The sequence below is a fragment of the Notechis scutatus genome, chromosome Z (genome assembly GCF_049901735.1).
Source record: "Notechis scutatus isolate UNSWTSFEM ecotype Mainland chromosome Z, rNotScu1.2, whole genome shotgun sequence".
Lineage (NCBI taxonomy): Eukaryota > Metazoa > Chordata > Lepidosauria > Squamata > Elapidae > Notechis > Notechis scutatus.
Genome location: NC_142025.1, coordinates 43,500,052 through 43,521,012, shown reverse-complemented (window position 1 = coordinate 43,521,012; position 20,961 = coordinate 43,500,052). Strand labels below are relative to the sequence as shown.

The 20,961-nt window shown below is 38.2% G+C and overlaps 1 protein-coding gene across 5 annotated transcripts in view; it reads left to right on the top strand.

Annotated features, from left to right (window-relative positions):
* CASD1 (CAS1 domain sialic acid O acetyltransferase 1) overlaps positions 1 to 20,961 on the top strand; it is a 46,917-nt gene that overhangs the window by 18,001 nt on the left and 7,955 nt on the right. For 3 of the 5 annotated variants that reach the window (XM_087947706.1, XM_087947705.1, XM_026675673.2), the window contains exons 3-13: positions 585 to 705; positions 2,434 to 2,478; positions 3,089 to 3,151; positions 3,354 to 3,398; positions 4,833 to 4,956; positions 6,015 to 6,229; positions 12,803 to 13,228; positions 14,808 to 14,897; positions 15,770 to 15,889; positions 18,362 to 18,518; positions 19,119 to 19,198. In XM_087947706.1, coding sequence (XP_087803832.1) covers positions 585 to 705; positions 2,434 to 2,478; positions 3,089 to 3,151; positions 3,354 to 3,398; positions 4,833 to 4,956; positions 6,015 to 6,229; positions 12,803 to 13,228; positions 14,808 to 14,897; positions 15,770 to 15,889; positions 18,362 to 18,518; positions 19,119 to 19,198 — 1,486 coding nt within the window. The remainder of the gene's footprint in view (positions 1 to 584; positions 706 to 2,433; positions 2,479 to 3,088; positions 3,152 to 3,353; positions 3,399 to 4,832; positions 4,957 to 6,014; positions 6,230 to 12,802; positions 13,229 to 14,807; positions 14,898 to 15,769; positions 15,890 to 18,361; positions 18,519 to 19,118; positions 19,199 to 20,961) is intronic. The other 2 variants (XM_087947707.1, XM_026675675.2) reach the window with 1 other exon arrangement.

Here is a 20,961-nt window from a genome sequence, read left to right as displayed (position 1 = left end):
GGGTTTTTACAAGAAGACAAAGGCAACATAGATACAGCATCTGGATTGGAGAATAGATGCCACATGGGTGAAAGCTCCCAACCAGATTGGTACAACCTCCCAACCAATCCTTAAGACTAATGGTGATGTTAGTAAAATGAGGTCACCTATATGTCTGAAAAGTTAGGGACTTTCCACCTTTACCAAAATATAGGATATGAGATCATGCCAATAGCCAAGAGGCCCACATAGGGTTTCTAGATGGCAGTTTGCTGCTTAGCATCTAGCAGCATCTATAGGATCTCAGTAGCTACCACAGTTGGATATTACTGTTAAGTTTTTTTAGAGGCTATCTGAGACTATTGTGCGCTTAGGTTTTTTTATCTTGACTTTGTATGGTTATTATTATTATTGTTGTTAACAAGGCTTTTTGCATACTGGGTTGGTAATTGTGAATATAGCTATTCGGATTGTTCAAATATTTTGGTATATTTCATTTTATAAGCCTTTCTGGAATAAATAGGATTTGCCCACCGGTATATTCTATTAAATTCATTTTTATTCTCATACTTGAAACTAATTAATATTGATGTTTATTTTTACAGTGAAGCAAAATCATGCCTCAAAAACAAATACATTGCATTTATAGGCGATTCTAGGATTCGTCAGCTATTCTACTCATTTGTAAAACTCATAAACCCTCAAATTAAGGAGGAAGGAAACAAGGTATAACTTTTTGTTCTCATTGTTTTTATAGCTGTGGAGCCATAAATGTTTTCAGAACCATTATCACTGTTCCATTCATTTACTACTATGCAGGATGTCCCTAATTCATAGCATGTGTTCATGTCACAAGAACCTTAATAAAAACTTCAATTTTTTAAATTAAAAAAACTAATAAAACTTGCAAGTATTTTAAACAATCAGGAAAAAGAGAAAAGGGAAAGTTGTAGAAACATTCTTAAAAGAGAATTCTAACTTTTGTGCATCTTCTGACACATATTTTATAATAAGTATCATATGATAAGTAAGAATGTACTGTATGCTATCCTTTAATATTTTTCTGTGTTTTGCACCCATGTATGTATTAACATGAACTAGAGGAGATAATTCTCAGTATATCTCCTGCTTTGGTCCAGGATCAGATGGGCCATTAAAAGTATAGTTATGTTGGGCAGCTATTGCTGTGCAGTCTTTGACATTGTAATCATCATCTCGATATTGCAGATATTATATTGTTAATGGGGAAATAGTGGTCAGGACGCCATTGAGATTTCTGGAGAAAAGGCTTTATGAGTCCTTTCAATTAGATGAATATATCTGACATAATTTGTGTTATATACCAATTATTGGGGTTGAAATATTACTAGGTGAGAAAATTGAACAGAAAGCTATATATTCTAAGAGTTTAAATGTTGTAACATTTCTTTAGAAAAGTTATTTCCTTGTCTTAAGTATAAAAATTTGCTAAAGTGCATACATACTTAATACCCATTTGTTTCATTTCTCTTTCTCTCATAGTTCCTAGCTTTAATAGGGTTCAGGCATTATTTAATTAATTCATTATAACTTGGAATTCCCTGCAAACTAGGTGTTCTTTGGACTACAAATGTGATTTTTTAAAACTGGATTTTATAATTATAGTAGCATTAGAAAATGAAATAAGTAGTTGATAGTTTAATAGATTAAAAATAGATGACTGATAGAAAAGAATATCCTGCTCCATGTTCCTTTGCCTTTGTTGTGGTCTGTCTTAGAAGGAAGGAAATGGATGAACCCAGGAATTCAAAATGGCCTGATTAAGATTTAACTCCATCACTACTGCCACATCTTAATCTCCATGGAACAAATTGTCCATGAATATGGTGTACTTTCTTGAAATATTTGTAATGCACCTTCAGTAGCTAGACATTTTATTAAGCAAGGGCCATATTTCGTATTTGACTTTTACTTTTTTAAAAAGCTGTAGGAACGGCTTTTGAAACCACAGTGAGGGAAGAATGTTTTTAAGAAATTCCCCAGATGCTGTTTCTATTGGCTTAGAAACCCATTGATAGAAAAAGCAACTTACTTTCTGATATAAATAGTGGTTTCAGAGGAGAATGGTTTTAATCAAGATTGTGAAGTGAGAAAAAAGGGTTTTAAAAAACCCTTGCTTGCACCAGTTTTATCACTGATTCATATATTTATATGTAATATATTTGTATATTCTTACCATCTTCTGACTAAAGATTAAAAATGATAATAAACATAAAACACCAAATTAATGTTGGATATGAAGCTTGTAAGCCTTCAGATGTTGCTGAATAACAATCTCCAGAGTATTTCAACGTTGATAAGCTGACTGGACTGCTATAGTACTTGGCTTGCTGCTAACTTAAATGGTGCTTGTAGTCAGCATGTAAATGTACAAGTTTATGGAAAACGTTACATGTGCGCATTTTATTTTGACAGCATGAAAACATTCCTTTTGAAGACAAATCATCTTCACTTAAAGTGGTAAGTATTGCTGGTTTTCTAACTATAATAAAGAGAAAGAGTTAGTCTTGCTGGAAATAGTAGTTGAAAATTATATATACATGCCCAGCAGTGGAAGGAGTATTTAGCTAACTTTCAACAAGCAACTTTTATCTTCCATTCTCTTTGGTAGCAAGACAATTGTGGAGGGAAATGCTTTGAAAGTTTGGGGCAACTGACTGCCCCCCCAAAATAGACAATAACCATTAGAATAAAAATGATCATATTTTTAATAGTTTCAATCAATTATAAATGTCGTAGACATAGTAACTGCTAGGAATTGTTCCAATTTTTGGAATTAGTAACAGCAAGGTGTCAAACTCATGGCGTCATGGCAGTGTCACATGATGTATTGAGACTTTTTCCCCCTTCACTAAACCGGGCATGGGTGTAGCCAGCATGTGACATATCTGGCCTGCAGGCTGGGAGTTTAACAGCCCTGCATTACAGTGTAGTTCAGGCATTTATATTTGAGAGAAAATATTTCAAATTTAAACCATTGATTGGTCCTTCCTCCGATCTATGGCAAAATGCAATAAATAAGAGGTTTCAAGATTTTTATACTCACGCAAGTATGCCCTTTTCTCTTCAGGATTTCCTGTGGTATCCAGAAGTCAATGGTTCTATGAAGCAATGTATCAAGGCTTGGATTGAAGTGAGTTGTATAGATTATCTTTATTATTATTAAATTATTATGATAATCCCAACAAATGAATGGGTTCTAGAATTCGTAGTCCTGAAGGTAATTTTAGTAAACATGATTCTGATCATGTGTGTTTTACAAATGTTCTTTCTAATTAAATCAGTCGGTGATAATGATTTGTGTTGGAATTAACTTGTCTTTTATTATGTCATAGGGTTCTTCATCCAAACCTCATATACTTGTAGTAGGAGCTGCTACGGTAAGCTATTTGTATACTAGTCATTGCAGTAACCAAATAAAATTATGACAGTCTCTGATTTCAGCTGTTTCAGATTTCATATAAACTATGATATTGTTTTTTTCTTTTTTTCACTCTATTATTTCAAGTTACCCATATAATTAGGTTATTGGCTGCCCAATCATTATCAATATAGTATACGACTTACATTGCATAAGTTGCCAACCTGAGCAACTTATTTCTTTTTCTCACTGCTACCGTTCCTACAGCTAATGGAGTGTAGTGTACTTATTAACTGACAACTGGACTCAGAACATTTTTTTACTAATGCTATGCCCTTATAGACTGCTAATACATGTATTCAAACTCATTTCAGGTAGTTCTCAGTTGAGGGCTACACAGATAGTCCTTGACTTATGCCCACAGTTGGAACCGGAAATCTGGTTATAAATCATTGCAGTTATAAGTTGAGACACCCACACTACCAGTCCCATTTTCCCAATTTTTTTTTTCTAGCAGTTGTAATCACTGCAATCATTAAGCAAATCACATGGTCATTAAACATATGAGTGTTTTTTTACTGGAAATTGGCAAAAACCTCACAGTCATGGCCATGGGACGCTGCAACTGATCATAAAAGCAAGCTTGTTGCCAACCATCCAAAGTGTGGTCAGATAACCATGGGGGGAGCCATAACCGCTGTACAGGCCATAAAGTATCCGTTACCAAGCTGTCGTAATTCTGAAAGGTAGTAAAATGATCAATTGTAAGTCAAGCACTAACTGGAACTGGCAATTCCATTGTTAAGCAGTATTGTCATGCACTGACTAATGATGACAGTTCTGGTTGCAATCATTAAGCAAATCACAGTTATTTAATGTAATGGCACGTGACCACAATTTAAACTTCCTGCTGTCTTCACCATTTGCTTGTCAAAAGCCAGTAGTGAAAATCTCAAATGGTGTTCATATTACCATAGAACACTGCAATGGCTACAACTTCAAGAACCAATCATAAATATCCTTTTTCAGTGCTATGGTAACTTGAACAGTAGCTAAATGAATGCTCATTAAATGAAGATTACCTACATATAAAAATAGAACTTCTAATAAGGATGCCTATTCTCCAGTCTCTGTCTCTGTCTCTCTCTCTCTCTCTCTCTCCTCCCTCCCCCCTCCCCCCCTCCCTCTCCCTCATATACACACATATATATGAATATTGTGATAGTAGTATCAATCTGATTTGAATTACCAGTGGTATTAATATTTTTAAAATGTTTTATTTTTAGAAATGTCTCAAAGCTGTTTAATAGTTTGCAGTTTCTATATAATATTCTGTGTATGTATTTGCTTCAACTATTCTTTTGATTTATTTGTTATAAAATATCTCAATGTTTTGCTTATAAGATTTCTGAAATATCTCTTTTAATTCATTTTCCTTTATCATCTTTTTCAGTGGTCTATAAAAATTCATAATGGCAGCAATGAAGCACTCACACAATACAGGATCAACATCACTTCAATTGTACCCCTTCTGGAAAAGCTGGCAAGGAATAGTGATGTCTATTGGGTCTTGCAAGGTAAAATTTAAATAGTATTGCATTTTGATGTATAAGTTATCCAAAATGCTTGTAATTTTTATTTAGCACCGGAATGCCAGATTTTTCTCTAGGAATAGCTGCTGAAGTTTGTCTCATATTGTGGATTATTACTGCTACATTATTAAATTTCTATGAAATCATAATTTGCACTGGAAATAATTCTTAACATGATATCTGAGCAAATACTGAACAAAATATTATTAACTTCCTTTGGAACAGATGATATGCTCTAAGTTGCATTAGAGATGCAACTGTAATTTTCTCTTTTGATTTCCCAAAATGCAAATTTAAATAACAACCTACAATTTTTCTGATCACCTATGAGGGGAAAAAATTATATGTCAGCTAAAAAATAGGGTTTATTGTTAGACTCTTTGCTATGTGAAATCCCAGAATAACTATCGGGGTAAAGGTCTTCAGTAAAAAAAAAATTACGAAAGCCTTCCCCAAAGTGGACTGTTCAATTGCAGAAATCAGTTATCTATAGAAGTGGGACTTCATTTGGTTAAATGAAAAAATTCATTTGGTTGAAAAAATTCAAGAATAGGTTATATCTACAATCATTTTTCAAGTATAATTTAGTTTGGATAGGTGAATTAAGCAGCAAGCTTTATGTATTTTGTAAATCCTTTTGTGACATATTATTCTAATTGGAGAAGGCATTGTCAGAGTTATTCTTGAATTTATTCCTATATACTGGGAACAAAGATCATTTGAAGCACAGATAATAGTCTTTTTTTCAGCAGTTTTCTAATTAAAATTATAGGAATTCAGTAAGAATTTTTTTTTTGCTTCCTTGTGTGAAGGAATATTTTAATATTAATTTATCCCAACTATATCATTTGTCATCAGACACACTAGTTATTTGAACTGTTATTAAATGGCAATTTGTTTCACTGAAATTTGGTGACAGTCAAATATGCCTTTCTTGCTAAAAAGGTATAGAGTAGTGATTTTTTACTCCCTTGGAACTGAATATTTATTTATTTGTTGCTTTGGTTTATAAAGTAGTAACTCAGATATATTTTTCAATTCAGATCCAGTTTATGAAGATATGTTGAGCGAAAGCAGGAAAATGATCACTAATGAGAAAATAGATGCTTACAATGAAGCAGCGGTCAGTATTCTGAACAGCAGCTCAAAAAATTCAAAAGCTAAAGTAAAAGTTTTTAGTGCATCTAGACTAATAGCAGAAGAAACTATAATTCAGTCATCAGACGGCTTACATCTTCCTGAATCAAGCAGAGAAACAGTGAGTAATCTCTCTGAAACACAGCCATTAGAAGTAATAATGACAAAAAAATAATTCTAGACTTAAAATAATATGACTAATTGAATGAATTTGATTACTATTTTAATAGGTATTGAAAAACTGTTGCAAAACCATTTTCAATTATATACAGTGGAAATCTTTTGCAAAGGCAACAATTAATACCCTATAAATTTTGTAAGATATAATATAGCAAATTGAATTAAATTTCTTCATGTACTTAATGATTTTTCTTTCCCTGCATAAATCATTCCTAGTTAATTCAGATCATTTGATTGAACGCTTATATTCTCCACTGAGCTGAAGGGAGAATCCAGGATGGGTACTGAGTCTCATAGCTCTGCAGACCGAGTTGAAAAACTGAGGACACACACCCTGGTAACGGTCCCCAGTTCTTCACTTGGTCTCAGCGTGTTCAGACCACCCTTTAAGGGCTCTGAATAGTTAGGATAGTAGAAGAATCACCCCCTGAATTGAGTTTTTTTCTCTTCGAAAGGCTTAGAGCAGGTTTGACAGCTAGCCGGCTTACTGATTAGCACTTTTGTTTTTCGGGTTTTTTTTAACTGCCTTTTTTTTGTTTAAAAAAAATTCTTTGCTGGTGGACTGGTTTTTGGAATTGTGATTGTAAATTTGGTTGGAGGTGCCCCTGAGAGCCCGTGTGGCCCAGGCTGTGGGGAAGTGAGTCAGTGTCTTATTCAACTCACTTTCTCCTGGTCCATTCTTATTGATTTGTGCTAGCCGTGAAAACCGCAAGGCACTTCTGCCCCTTTTCGGCGTCGGTGGCCATTTCAGACGTTTCGGGACAATTCTGCAGTTCGTCTCCAGGATTGTTCCTTGGGGGAATACTGGCCATCTGGATTGAATCCTGGCCCCCTGTCCAGTCACCAGAGCACCGTGGCAGCTGTGAGATGCTTGAGACTGCCAAATTGATTGCGGTGCAGCCAGCACTGGCTTGCAAGCCTCTGATCTGTCAGGGCTTGTAGCAATTTTAAAGAGTCAGCCATTGTTTTTTTTTTTCCTTTTTGCTTTGACTCTTACCTTAAATTGCGGAGCTGTGCTGAGCTCACCACTTCTGGGTCTCACTAGCCTCCTGAAGTGGTGGACAACTGCTGTGACCAAAGCAGGCAGCTTTAGATCCAATAAATTTTGTTTTTATTTTTCTTTGCCCCTTTTTTCCTTTTCTCTCTCCCTGTCAGTGACAGTTATTTTGGACGGGCTCAAAATGGCCACCAGGGGAGCTGGCCAAGAATTATCAGCTCCTCAGCAGAGTAGGAGAGAGCTGCAAGGGAATCAACTAACTCCAGGTCTGCTGGGCTGGAGGCAGCAGCTAGGATCAAAGCTAGGAGCCTAGCCCCTAAAACACCCTCCAGGGCAGAGGATAGGCAGGCCAGGCATAGACAAAAAGCCCTAGATAAGGAGTTTGATAAGGCGGTGAGAGACTCCAAGATGGCTGAAAACAGGCCATCTCTCCTCTGCTCCCACAAGATGGCAGGCAGCAAAACCAATGGGCAGATAGACAATATCTGACTGCCTGATCTACTAGTGGCTCAAGTATTGCAGGATTGATTTGTAGGGAAACCTCCAAATCAAGGCAAAAGGCACTCATAATAATTCTGAGCCACCACAAGGATTTTTGATTGCTGTACCTAGAAGCCAAGCCTCCAGCAGAACCAGACCTGCGCCTGAAAATAAAAAAAAGCCACCTTTACCCCTACAGTGGCTGGGTTGTGGCCTGAGGAGACCCACAGGCAAGAGATGCCATTCTTCATGAGAGCCTGGATCTCCCAAACAATTAGTCAAGAATTTCAGGCTTACGTCAACCAGCTGCGCCAGCTACCTGGTTTAGGCACCAACAGAGGTGTTCCTCAGGGGCAGGCTTCTGCAGAACAGCCGATCTACTTCAGAAATCGTTCTGCATCCCCTTCAGAAAGAAGCCAGTCTTATGTTTCCGAGAGAGACCTCTTTCCAGAGAGGGCTTTTCGGACGGGGAGTGGGAGGTAGCAGGTCCCCCCCTCCTTTAAGGACCTTTTCCAGCTGGCTCTTCAAGATTCTGCTGGTTAAGGCTAAGAGCACAGCTCATCTTAAAAAAGGGACAAGGTCACCTGGGATCTTCCCCAGAGGAGGAGGATCAGGAAGGTTACCTATTCACTGAGAAAGCATCTGTAGTGGACGCTGTACCTGTGCCCCAGACGTTTATGAATGTGATTAAAAAGCAGTGGGAGTCCCTTGGGGGGGGTACACTCGCCCCAGTGGGTCTGAGTCTACCTTATTTAATGGTTGGCGGCGGCAGCTGCAGGGTAGAATCCCACCTGAGGACCTCAAGGTGCATCAGGACTTAAATAAGATAATAGCCGCAGCTCAATCGACATCTAATGCCACCCACAAGTCAGCCAAAATTTCTTCCAGAGCCATGGCCTCATCTGTAACAGCACGTAGGCTCATCTGGCTAAGAAATTGGCAGATGGATGCCAGAAACAAATGGAAGCTGGTGTTTGCTCCCTTCAAGGGAGAGAGGCTTTTTGGGAAGGCCCTGGATCCCTTTTTTGATGGAAACCAGGGACAAGTGAAAGATCCTGCCCTCCCAGGAGAGGCGTTTTGATTACAGGTCTCCACCCGATTACAGAAAGCCTTCCTTTAAACGGGGAAGCTGGGGCAAGCTTTCCCTGGCAAAGTAGGCCCTTCATCCAAAGATCCTCATTTCAGGCTGATAGACCGGCCTTTGCCGCCAGAGGGCATCAGAGGCAAGATGACAGAAGGTCCTTTTCAAGTTCCAACAGACCTTTTAGATACAACAAGTGACATCCAAGCCTCCTCTCCCACAGGGGGCCATCTTGGACTGTTCTGGCAGAGGTGGGAACAGATTACGATGGATGCTTGGATCCTGACAACTTTATGGTCATGTCTCTCTCGGGAGTTCCTCTCCCCCCCCCCCAGTGCCTTTGTGTGCTGTCCTGTCTCAAGGGACCCCTCAAAGAGGGATCTCATGGAATCGGCAATCCACCATCTGCTGGACGTTCGGGCCATCCAGCCAGTTCCTGGAGACCAAGAGAGACAGGGGTTCTATTCAATTTGGCTTGTGATTCCAAAGGCCTCGGGGGGGGGTGGGGTGGCAAGCAATCCTAAAATTGAAAGGGCTCAACAGGCATCTAATCTACTGAAGATTCAAGGTGCACTCCCTCCCTCTATCCTACAGGGCCTGCGGGAGGGAGTTTTTTTTTTTTTTAAAGCTTCGGTAGACCTGACAGAGGCCTACCTCCATGTGCCCATAGACCCCAAACACCGTCAGTTCATGAGGTTTTGCTATAGCGGCCACCATTTTCAATACAGGGCTCTCCCGTTCAGCTTGTCATCAGCCCCATGGACTTTTACCAAGCTCCTAGCGGCCATAGCGGCATACCTCAGATACTTACCCATAAGGATCCAATACTATTTGGACGACATCCTGATAGGATCCTCTTCCAGACCCCAGGCGGAGGAGGATATGATGTTGACAATCAGGATCCTTGGAGAGCATTGGTTCTCGATAAACCTGGACAAATGCCACCTAGTACCATCGAACCGTCTCTTGCATTTGGGGGCTATTATAGACACCTTAACTGGCCAGGTCTTTCTCTCACAGGAGCATAGAGACAGTATAAGGGACGTTACATCACAGATCCTGTCTGCCAGAGAGGCACCTATCATCTTGCTGTCTCAACTTCTCGGCAAGATGATATTGTGCATCGGGATCGTTCCTGGGCCTGCTTCCATGCCCGAACCCTGCAGTAGTTCCTGCTCCCCTACCCAAAGGCGGGCAGGGGCGACTCATCAAGGAGGGTTCGCGTCCCCTTGCTGGTTCTTCATTCTCTCCATTGGTGGCAGTCCTGAACCATGGATCAGGGTTGCTTGTACAGGGAGCCCCAGAGGATTCCCATCACCATTGATGCCAGTCTGTATGGTTGGGGGGCCCACCTGGAAGTCCAGGTTAGGTGGTCATGGGAGGAGCTCGCCCTCAACATAAATTGGCTAGAGCTTGGGACTGCCTGCTTAACTCTCAAGGATCTAAGGCAGGAGGGGATGGGGAGACAGGTTCTTCTCCTCACAGACAATGCGGCCACCAAGGCCCACATAATCCGGCAGGAGGCACTCGCTCCAAATCTCTAATGTAGGAGGCGACTTGTGCAGGTAGGCAGAGAGACACCTGTTGTCCCTGTGAGCAGAAAACATCTCGGGAGTTTCCAATGTGCAAGCAGACTGGTTGAGCAGGGCCACAGTCGACAAGTCGGAATGGCGACTGCATCCCAGTCTGTTCCAGGAGATGACGGAATGGTTCAGCCATCCGATTCTGGATCTCTTTGCATCTCTGGAGAAGTCGCAGCTCCCGAGGTTCTTTGCACAGTTCCCAGCACTGGGAGCAGAAGGGGTCAACACTCTCCAGTGCAGATGGCCTTCCCCCCTTCCCCTGATTCCAAGGACAATCAGAAAGGTACTGACAGAAAGGACGGAGGTTCTGTTGGTAGCCCCTAACTGGCCCAGGTGCCCATGGTTCACCCACCTGGTGGGCCTGTCGATCGCCAGACCTGCACAGGATCTCCCTCAGCCAGGGCCCGATCGAGCACCCAGATCCAGCCTGGTTTCGGTTGACTGTCTGGTGCTTGAGCAGGTGCTCCTGAAACAGGAGAAGTTTTCCAGAGGGTCATTCAGACCATCCAGGTGGCCAGAAGATCTTCCATGACCAGGATATATGACACATCGTGGAGGATTTTCTGTGGCTGGTGTGCCAGTCACCTATTGGAACCTATTGCTGTGTCTGTGACAAATGTGTTAAGAGTTCCTGCAGGACAGGTTGGACAGAGGTCTCGCCCCCAGTACCTTGAAGAGACAGGTGGCTGCCTTGGCCGCGTTTTTTTTCGGTCAAGGACTCAACCACTCTGGCCCAACACCCCAGGGTGAAAGCCTTCCTTAGGGGAGCCACTAATTTGAAGCCACCGGTGGTCCACCGTTACCCCACCTGGGATTTGCCTAGGGTCCTGCAGGCACTGACTTCTCCCCCATTTGAACCCTTGCGTGAAATCACGCGCAAGGTTACATTCTTAGTGGCCATTATTTCAGCCAGGCGTATCTCGGAGTTGACGGCCTTATCCATCAGAAAGGACCGGTGCATTTTCCATGCAGACAGGGTGGTTCTGCGGTTGGGTCCTACCTTTCTGCCCAGGGTGAACTCCTTATTCCATCGCTCACAGGAGTTGATTTTGCCTGACACTTGTACCCATGCACTGGAGAGAAAATGGTACACCTTGGATGTTAGGAGGACCCTCCGTATATACATCAAAAGGACCTCCTCTTTTAGGAGGACTGAATCCCTGTTCGTTTCCTTTCAGCTGTCAACTTTGGGTCACAGGGTGACACCATCTACTGTGGGTCGCTGGCTTAGAGCCTGTATTGCAAAGGCCTATGAGTTACTGGCTCTTCCTGTGCCCAGGAGAATCACTGCGCACTCAACCAGGAGTGCGGCGACCACCGCAGCCTGGGCAATGCAGGCTTCGTTTCTGGACTTTTGTAGAGCTGCGACTTGGTCATCTGTGACCCCATTCATAAGACATTATAAAATTGACTCCTTTGCCTCAGCAGAGGCGTCCTTTGGAAGATGAGTCCTGCAGGGTGTTCATGTAGAAGTGGGGACCTCCGACCAATCCATTTCCCTCCCATAGGACAGCCATCAGACAGCTTTGGTATGTCCCATCCTGGATTCTCCCTTCGGCTCAGTGGAGAAGGGGCGTTGGTCCTACCTGAATGCTTCTTCTCGGGGAGCCGAAGGGAGAATCCAGTCCCACCCTGTATTCTGTCTGGTCAGAGTAGGAAGGAAATGTTTTCTTCTTGCAGTATCAAATAGTCTATCTGTTAGAGGACAAGGAGCAGCTGGATTCACTTCGACGTCGTTCAGAACTGGGGACCGTTACCAAGGGGTGTGTCCTCAGTTTTTCAACTCGGTCTACAGAGCTATGAGACTAGAGACTACCCATCCTGAATTCTCCCTTCGGCTCCCCGAGAAGAAGCATTCAAGTAGGAGCAACGCCCCTTCTCTCAGGTATGCAACAGTTAAACTGACCTGAAAAAATTGATTCAAATTCAGTTTTGCCATTAATTCATTTAACTAGCACTGTAAAACTTGCAAGGTGTTAACTTTAACAGCACACTTGTAATGTAACAAAGAAATTATTCTGTATTTTATGGTTGTTCTATGGATTGTTAAAATCCAGAAAATTCTTATATTGTCTAGGAATTCCCAGTTTTAAAAAGCATTGAGATATGCCAACTGTTCTATAATGTAATGTAATCAAAGGGATTTTATCATGGATTTCCAACATCCAACTTGCTGATAAGATAAAGAGTTAAGTATTTTGTTATGCCATACTGTATTATTATTTTCACTGCTGAAAAATTAACTTTTTCAAAATTAATTTTATGTAAATAAAGGTATTGTATTTGGTTTAATAAAAAGCACTTTAAAATTTAACAAAGATAAACAAAATTCCATATGACCAAGTTATGCTTTCTATTTTTGTTTTTCAATAGAGTGCAATGATTCTAATGAACAACCACTGCAACAAGATTGTTAAACCTATTGATGGCTCATGCTGCCAACCTCAGCCTCCTGTGACTTTGATACAAAAGCTAGCTTTTTGCTTTTTGGCTTCATCTGTAATTGGATATTTGGTTCTTGTTCTCATTCGTCGTAACAATAACCAGAAGAACAAGCTGTGCACTGATATGGAGAGTGGAGAAGAAAAAAAACCTGCCACTAATTCTCCAACAATTTCTACTCTAGAGACACTTTTCCAGTCCTTGTGCAAACTTGGCTTAATTATGGGCTACTTCTACCTGTGTGATAGAGCAAACCTATTTATGAAAGAGAACAAGTTTTATACTCATTCTTCTTTTTTTATACCAATAATTTATATCTTGGTGTTAGGAGTATTTTACACAGAAAATACTAAAGAGGTATCTGTTTCTTTTGTGCTAAAATTATGAACTTAGATTAATGAAAACAAACAGTAATGGAAAACAGTAGTAACCTTTGTATTGCTTTGTTATTACTGCTTTTAGATATTATAATCTTCAGTTAAATGGGAAATACAAATTGAGAGTTTAGTCCCATATGTTTTATTGGAAGCCAGTCTCATTGGATTCAGGGACTTGAATCAGCATAATAAACTAAAGTGATTATATTGTAAAACTACTAAAATAAAATTGCACTTTATGAACATGTATGTATGTATGTATGTATGTATGTATGTATGTATGTATGTATGTATGGTATTCAGCTTTGTTCGGGTATTTTCCCACGTCATTGTAGTTGTGCTTTTAAAGTTGTAGCAACGTTTCTGCTTTAGTTGATGCTATGACCTGTGGCTTCCATGTGTTGGAAGCCACAGAATCAACTTCAATGGCACCAAAACCCTAGCCACTATAGAAAACCCCAGCCACAGAATCATCAGAGAAGCCATAGAGATTGAAAAAAGACCAGAAAGCATGAATAGAAGAGATGATTCCACCAGACTGTCAATCATTTGGAAGCCTGCACTCACAAACAAAAAAATATCCACACCACTAGCCAGACAAGCACCTGGGCACAAACAGATCTCCCCTGATACCTCCAGCTCAAACACACCCCAACCAGGCACCCAGATGAAACCTAGCTTCCTAACAAATGATAGCCGTCCATTTACCCGGAGCCAAGCTGCACTAAAGGCCTCCAATAAAGGAATACAATGTTGCCAGCCAATCAAGATACAAAAAGAGCCCCAAAACAGACAAAAGATATTAGAAACACCAATCAAGCAGAACACAGCAAACTCCAAGACCAATAAACACAGACTAAGACTCCCAACCAATCAGGATGAAGAAAACACCATTCTGGCACAGCAATAGGCTGCCCCAAATTTAAATCTGAAACCACTATAAAAGTCTGACTCACAGATGAACACTATACAGAAGCCTGATGATGGCAGATGAGATTCTGCCGAAACGTTGCTACAACTTTAAAAGCACAACTACAATGACGTGGGAAAATACCCGAACAAAGTTGAATACCATACATGTAAGGACCCGCGAAAACTTAAGAAAACAAATATATATTTCTTATATATATATTATTTAATCCTATTTTTATTCTTTTTACCCAAAATTATTGACAATGTTGTTTCAGTGGACAACATTTAGTCAGCCAGAGAGCTCTTAAGCAAGGTGGTTCCTAAAATGCCTGTGTCCATTCTTCCCCTAAAAGTACTTCTTCATACAGTTTTGCGGCACAAATCACTTTCTGCTGTGTTTAAAAAGCTAACTGGCAAGAAGTATATGAAGTTTGTTAGCTGAAATGAAAATGAAAAGGTTTGATGGCCTTGCAGCTTATTCATAGCATTCTGTGCAGTCCTTTGTCTTGCAGTCCCTGTCTAATACTTCAGCATGCATACTTATGGTTAATTGCTGTTGTAATTATTAGCATGATAATTGCAGATGTATTTACTTATAATAGTATTATGGTTTACTTAATTGTTCTTTTTTCATTTACTTTGCACAGACTAAAGTGTTAAATAGGGAGCAAACTGATGAATGGAAAGGATGGATGCAGCTTGTCATTTTGATCTACCATATCTCTGGAGCAAGCACAGTAAGAATTTTTTTTTAATATAATTATTTTTCAGGAAAATAGACGTTTGGACTACAATATTAAATTTAAAATAATCTTTTAAAACATTTGTTTCATTGGGATGGTTAAAGTTTGTTTTGAAAGATATACCTTTGTCTCAATTTTCTTATTTTCTTGTAGTATGAAGTGATGTAATGTGAATAAAAATATCAATTAATCAGAATGACTGGATAATTTGAAAATAACATTATATTTTTATTTATTTATTGCTACCCTTATTATCCTTCCTTCATCTTATCTTTATGGTTCTCAAATTGGAGTACATTCACTTATGGAAGAGGGATTTGATTTTCTATTGGGGAGATTTGAAAACAGTCCTGAAATAGGTGCTAATTTTATCTCTGCATAAGATAATATTAGCAAACAATACTAATTGATGCAAATGAAATGTAATATCATTTATCCCCTCACTGGTGTGACATCTCTTTATGAGAGCTGTTTTAATTATGGCTCTTTGTGTATGGTTTTAAGAGTCACTATTTTGGTCTTCTAATGGAGTAGTTGGAACAATGCCCAGTCTACATATCTAAACCATTTTATTATTTTATTTATTATAAATGCTTCTATGTTATTTCCATTATCTGACTAAATCCTACATGCATACGTGTAAAAGGATCAGTCTCTTACATCATGAAATCAATGAATGGTTAATTGGGGATGTATTGAAAAGACCTGTAACACAAAATAAGTAGGGAATAGAGCTTTAACATCTAGTTATATATATTTACTGAAGCAAAACTAAAATCAAATGGATTTCATAAATCATTATTTTTAAATTGGAATTTAATTGATTACTTGGTTTTTTTTTAATGCTCCCATGTTTTTGTTTATAGTTCTTGCCAGTGTACATGCATATCCGTGTTTTGGTTGCTGCATATCTATTCCAAACAGGCTATGGACATTTCTCATACTTTTGGATCAAAGGAGATTTTGGCATTTGTAGAGTGTGTCAGGTAAGAAGCTTATGTATGACATTCAAGATTGACTACAGTCATAAAATTGGGTAAAGTTCTATATTTGGTACATTCTTGTAACATCCATTGAAGCTGTGCAAAGAATCATGTTTTTGTCTCTGAACCAATTATCTCTCTGTTGTAGCAAAGTTTCAGGCGTACATTCAAATTCATCATTAGTGCTAATTTGTAAATAGTGGATCTATTCTTACCAAAGTTAAAGCTTACAGGAAAAGGTTTACTCTATCTTAGAATGCCTAGACTTTTGTATCCATTGGAGGAACCTCTCTACATAGCTGTGCCTTTTAGAAGAGGACTTTCCTTTAATTTTATATTGAGATAAGAAATTATGAAAATGGAAAGACTTTGTTCTCAGCCTAATTAAGCAACTATTTTATAAAACTGGTAACTCTTTCAGAAAGAGACTTACCTCCTTCCCAAGCACTATAAAGCTTAGAAAAAAAAAAGACTCTAGTTTCTAACTGAAGTTCAGATAAACATATTGGTTCCAAGTTGTTGCCTACTAGAATTCTTGAATCACTATTATTTTCAATCAAATAAATTTTTTTATGAAGTGTCTGGCATTAAGTAATAAAAACAATAACAGCAGCAATACTACATATGCATCTGGACCAAAAAAAGATGGAAACGGGGGAAAAAATCAAAGAAAGAAATTGGATCTTGTAGTTTACCAAGATGCTACTGGAAACAAGAAGATGGCAAAATTGGCAGAACCACACAATGATCTCAAAGAAGGGGATCCTCTGGAGCCATAGATAGTTTGGGAACTGGCTCAAACTACTGGGGACCATGAGCTATGTTTAAGATTGATGCCAGTATCGGAAGTGGGGAGGTTTCCCTCCCAAGTGAGGGCTTGCCAACTACAGGAAGCCTACAACATGACAACTTTATAGAGAAAGCTGGCAGTGGACTAGATGAGATAGGCAAGATGTGGACCATTATGATGTGTGAATTGCATCAAGCTACTTTTTTCAGTCTTTAAGGATAGTGATAGAGAGGATTAAGATTGAGAACCAAGCAGACCAATGATAGTGATTGTCTCTCCCTCCCAACAAGAAAAGCCATGGAAAAGCTACTTTCTACATCCATGGTCACAAGAAAACATTGCACCAAAAGTGTTAGTCATCTTGTAATGGCTTGCCCACTATATATCCCATCATACTTTCAATCCCTTAAGAGCTGTTTAAAACCAAAATGCAAGTCAATACTTTTATTTAAAAGCAAACCATATTAGATTACAGATAATTTCACAGTAAGATCTTTATTTTAACATCCAATTTATTTCTAATTTCATTGGGCACAGATTTTTTAAAATCTTGCAAATTCCTTGTGAGTGCAATTTGTATGTTCTTGACTGCAAACTGGTTAAGCTGGAGAACTTGGAAATTGCTCTGTGGGTGTAAGTCAAAGTACTAAGCTACCATTGCAATTTGAGATTATATTCCAATGTAGACATTTCATTTATTAAAATAGAAGTGAACTTTTCAGATGATACACCTTTAATAGCAAGATCTTGTTTCTGTTTTTGTTTACCATCCACAAAATATCAGGCGCTGTAATTGTAGATAACAAAACTGATATGATCAATGTGTTTCTAAATCTCTAATCATTAGCTGGCTCTACTAATTAATGTAATGTGTTCCCCTCTCAAAGTAGAATATGCCTTTTTTGTGTCATAGGGTGATTTTCAGTAGCAGAGAACAGAGAGCTTGTTATCTCTAAATTATCTTATTTTGCTCTACAATCCTTCTCCAAAATAAGTGAACTGGTATATTAATTTTTGTTCCATTATTTTACTATTCAAGTGCTATTAGTTAATAGTTTTAATGTTAAAGTCCCTGCATAGCAATAGGAATTGTGGGGAATACGGTCAGCACTGGCAGTATAACTAATCTTAAACTTCTATGTTGAACTGGAATTCTGCAAATCTGTTTAGACCAGGAGTCTCCAACCTTGACCACTTTAAGACTTGTAGACTTCAATTCCCAGAATTCCTCAGCCAGCTAAGCAAAGCAAAGGTGGCTGAGGAATTCTGGCAGTTGAAGTCCACAAGTCTTAAAAGTTGCCAAGGTTGGAGACCCCTGCTTTAGACCATCTGACTGGCTCTATCACAGTAAAAGGGAGATATCTTGCCTAGATCTGAACATCTATAGTTTGAATTTATATTCCAAAATGAACACAGATTTTCTTGTTGCCTAAACAAGAAAATGTTCTATTAGAGACTTTTAGGGTTTTTTAAACTGAATTTTAACTCAACTTTTTTAGAGTATAAGTTACAAAATTGTTTCTCATATAAATTGTAATAGAAGTAATCTAAACTACAAATATGCTTAAAATAGTCTGCCACTTCTGTTGAAATTACAATCAGATTAAGATTATATTAAAATATACAAACAAATGTCTGTACTATTTCATTGCCAAATACTTAGGTATTTTTCTCAATATTAACAGGTTTTGTTTCGACTGAACTTCCTGGTTGTGGTGCTATGCATTGTAATGGATCGATCTTACCAGTTCTATTACTTCGTTCCTTTAGTCACTTTCTGGTTTTTAATCATATATGTTACATTAGCTCTGTGGCCTCAAATTATCCTGAAGAAAGCCAATGGTAAATATTTCATTTTAGACACCAAAAGAACTGTTAACATAGCTAACAATGACCAACTAATACTCATTTTTTCTACCAGCATTTGAATATCTTAAAATTGCTCTATTCATTTCCCCATCTTTGCTAAGTGGGAATTTACTAAAAGTTATATATGTGGCTCTTTTTGTGCACAAAACAATTGTTTTCAAGTGGCCCAAACAAAAAAATGTACAATAAATGGAGTAAAATGAGCTTCTTTTCTTAGATATGATTACTATAGACAGAAGTGTTCACGTCTGTAGAAAATTCCAGTTAAAAGGTTTCATTGGAGATGGTATGATCAGATGTTGTTGATGGTTGTGGTGATGGCTGAAGGGAATGTCTGGAGGGAAAGATTGGGGGCTCTGACATAGAGATGATGCACTAGAAAGGACAAAGCATTCACACAGTACTCTCTTGCAGCTCAGTATATGGTTGTCCAAATCCTACCAAGTAGTCATTCAGTGTACTGACCTATTCACGGAATTTACACAATGTGTTTACTGTATTAAAAATAATACAGAATTTTTAGAATTTTCTAAAAATGAATAACAATTTCTCTTCTTTGTTGCTTTTCTACAGGTAGTTTCTTCTGGCATTCTAGCTTGCTGTTAAAATTAGGATTCCTGTTCGTCTGCATTTATTTTTTAGCATACTCTGAGGTTTGTATTGTACTTTAAGTGTGGTAGAATACAAATTCAAGCTAGAATTAACACTTAAGAGAAAGCATTCACAATGTTGGAACAGGCAAGGTAAAAATCTAATGTGTCTGAAAAGAACAGGGTATTTTCGTTGAAAACAATTAACATGCTTTTAGATCTGTGGTAATGCATTAATTGTTTTCTGATAAATTGGGTGTTGAAATGCCTGACAGTCCAAAGACAATGCATCTGTATTCAAAATGCACATTAGTCTATGCTCTTTAATTATAGAGAGAGGGCGTTAGTTATTTAAAAGCTTTTATGTTTTTATTTTTCTGCATTTACTATTAGTAAACATGGTGGTAGAATATTAGGAACAAAAAATGTTCTAAAGAGAAGTCAAGGAAAAGAATACTTGGATGTTTTATTAAGGATATGTGTGTTCGTGTACACATACAAGCAAACAAACAAAGCACATTCTGAAACAAACTACAAGAATTGCCAAACCACCACAAACAAAAGCATATCATGGAGCTTATGGTCTTGTGAATCGTACTGAATTTTTCAATATTTCTGGATAAATGTGACTCAAAATGATCTATTCTTTATATGCCCTATATAAACAAGTATAATTTTGACCCATTTATTTAATTGAGTTCTCTTTATGTAGTTTTAGGACTTGTCAGGAAAAGAGATATTTATCCAAAAAATATTTTTAGAAAGGTTCACAAATGTTTAAAATTGTGTATAGTTTATTTAACAAAATAAACTATAAAAAAATGAGAAAGTTTTTGTAATAAAAATGGACACTTATGGAAACACAGCTGAAGAATGAGTTGTTTATATTTTTCATGTTTGAGACGCATGCTTATATGTTGCGTTGTTATATATAATAATTTACTTATGCATGCATACATTGCTATTTACCAAATGCTGTACTATTTGTAGATATGTGCAATAGGAATTTTATATACAGATATGGATGTCCATGGAGACATATTACAAATAGTTCTCTTACAGTAGTTCATTTCGTGATTGTTCAGAATTATAACGATGCTGAAAAAATGACATGACTTTTTTCATTCACGACTAATGTAGTATCCCGATGGTTACATGATCAAAATTCAAATACTTGGAAACTGATTCATATTTATGACAGTTATAGTATCTCAAGATAATGTGATCACCTTTACCCACTTTCTGACAAGCAAAATCAATGGGAGAGCTAAATTCACTCAACAATGGTGTTACTAATTTAACAACTGCAGTGATTCACTTAACAACTGTAGCAAGAAAGGTCATAAAATGGGGCAAAATTCACAACAAATGTCTCACTTAGCAACAGAAATTTTGGGCTCAGTTGAAGTCATAAGTCAAGGATTACCTGTAATATAAATCTATACACAGATGGATGTCTGTTGAGAGCAGGGAATATACATGATGAAACTTGTATGATTACATCACTGCAAGTATATCCTTTTGATGACATGGTTTGCAAATGTTGCTGGCTATATAGCAATAGTACTTAGACTTATATACCGCTTTATAGTGCTTTACAGCCCTCTCTAAGCGGTTTACAGAGTCAACATATTGACCCCAACAATCTGGGTCCTCATTTTACCCACCTCGGAAGGATGGAAGGCTGAGTCAACCTTGAGCCTTGATGGGATTTGAATTGCCAAATTGTAGGCAGCTGGCTGCAGAAGTAGCTTGCAATACTGCACTCTAACCACTGCGCCACAGAGGCTCCTGTATATAAATAAATATACTATAAATGTATATAT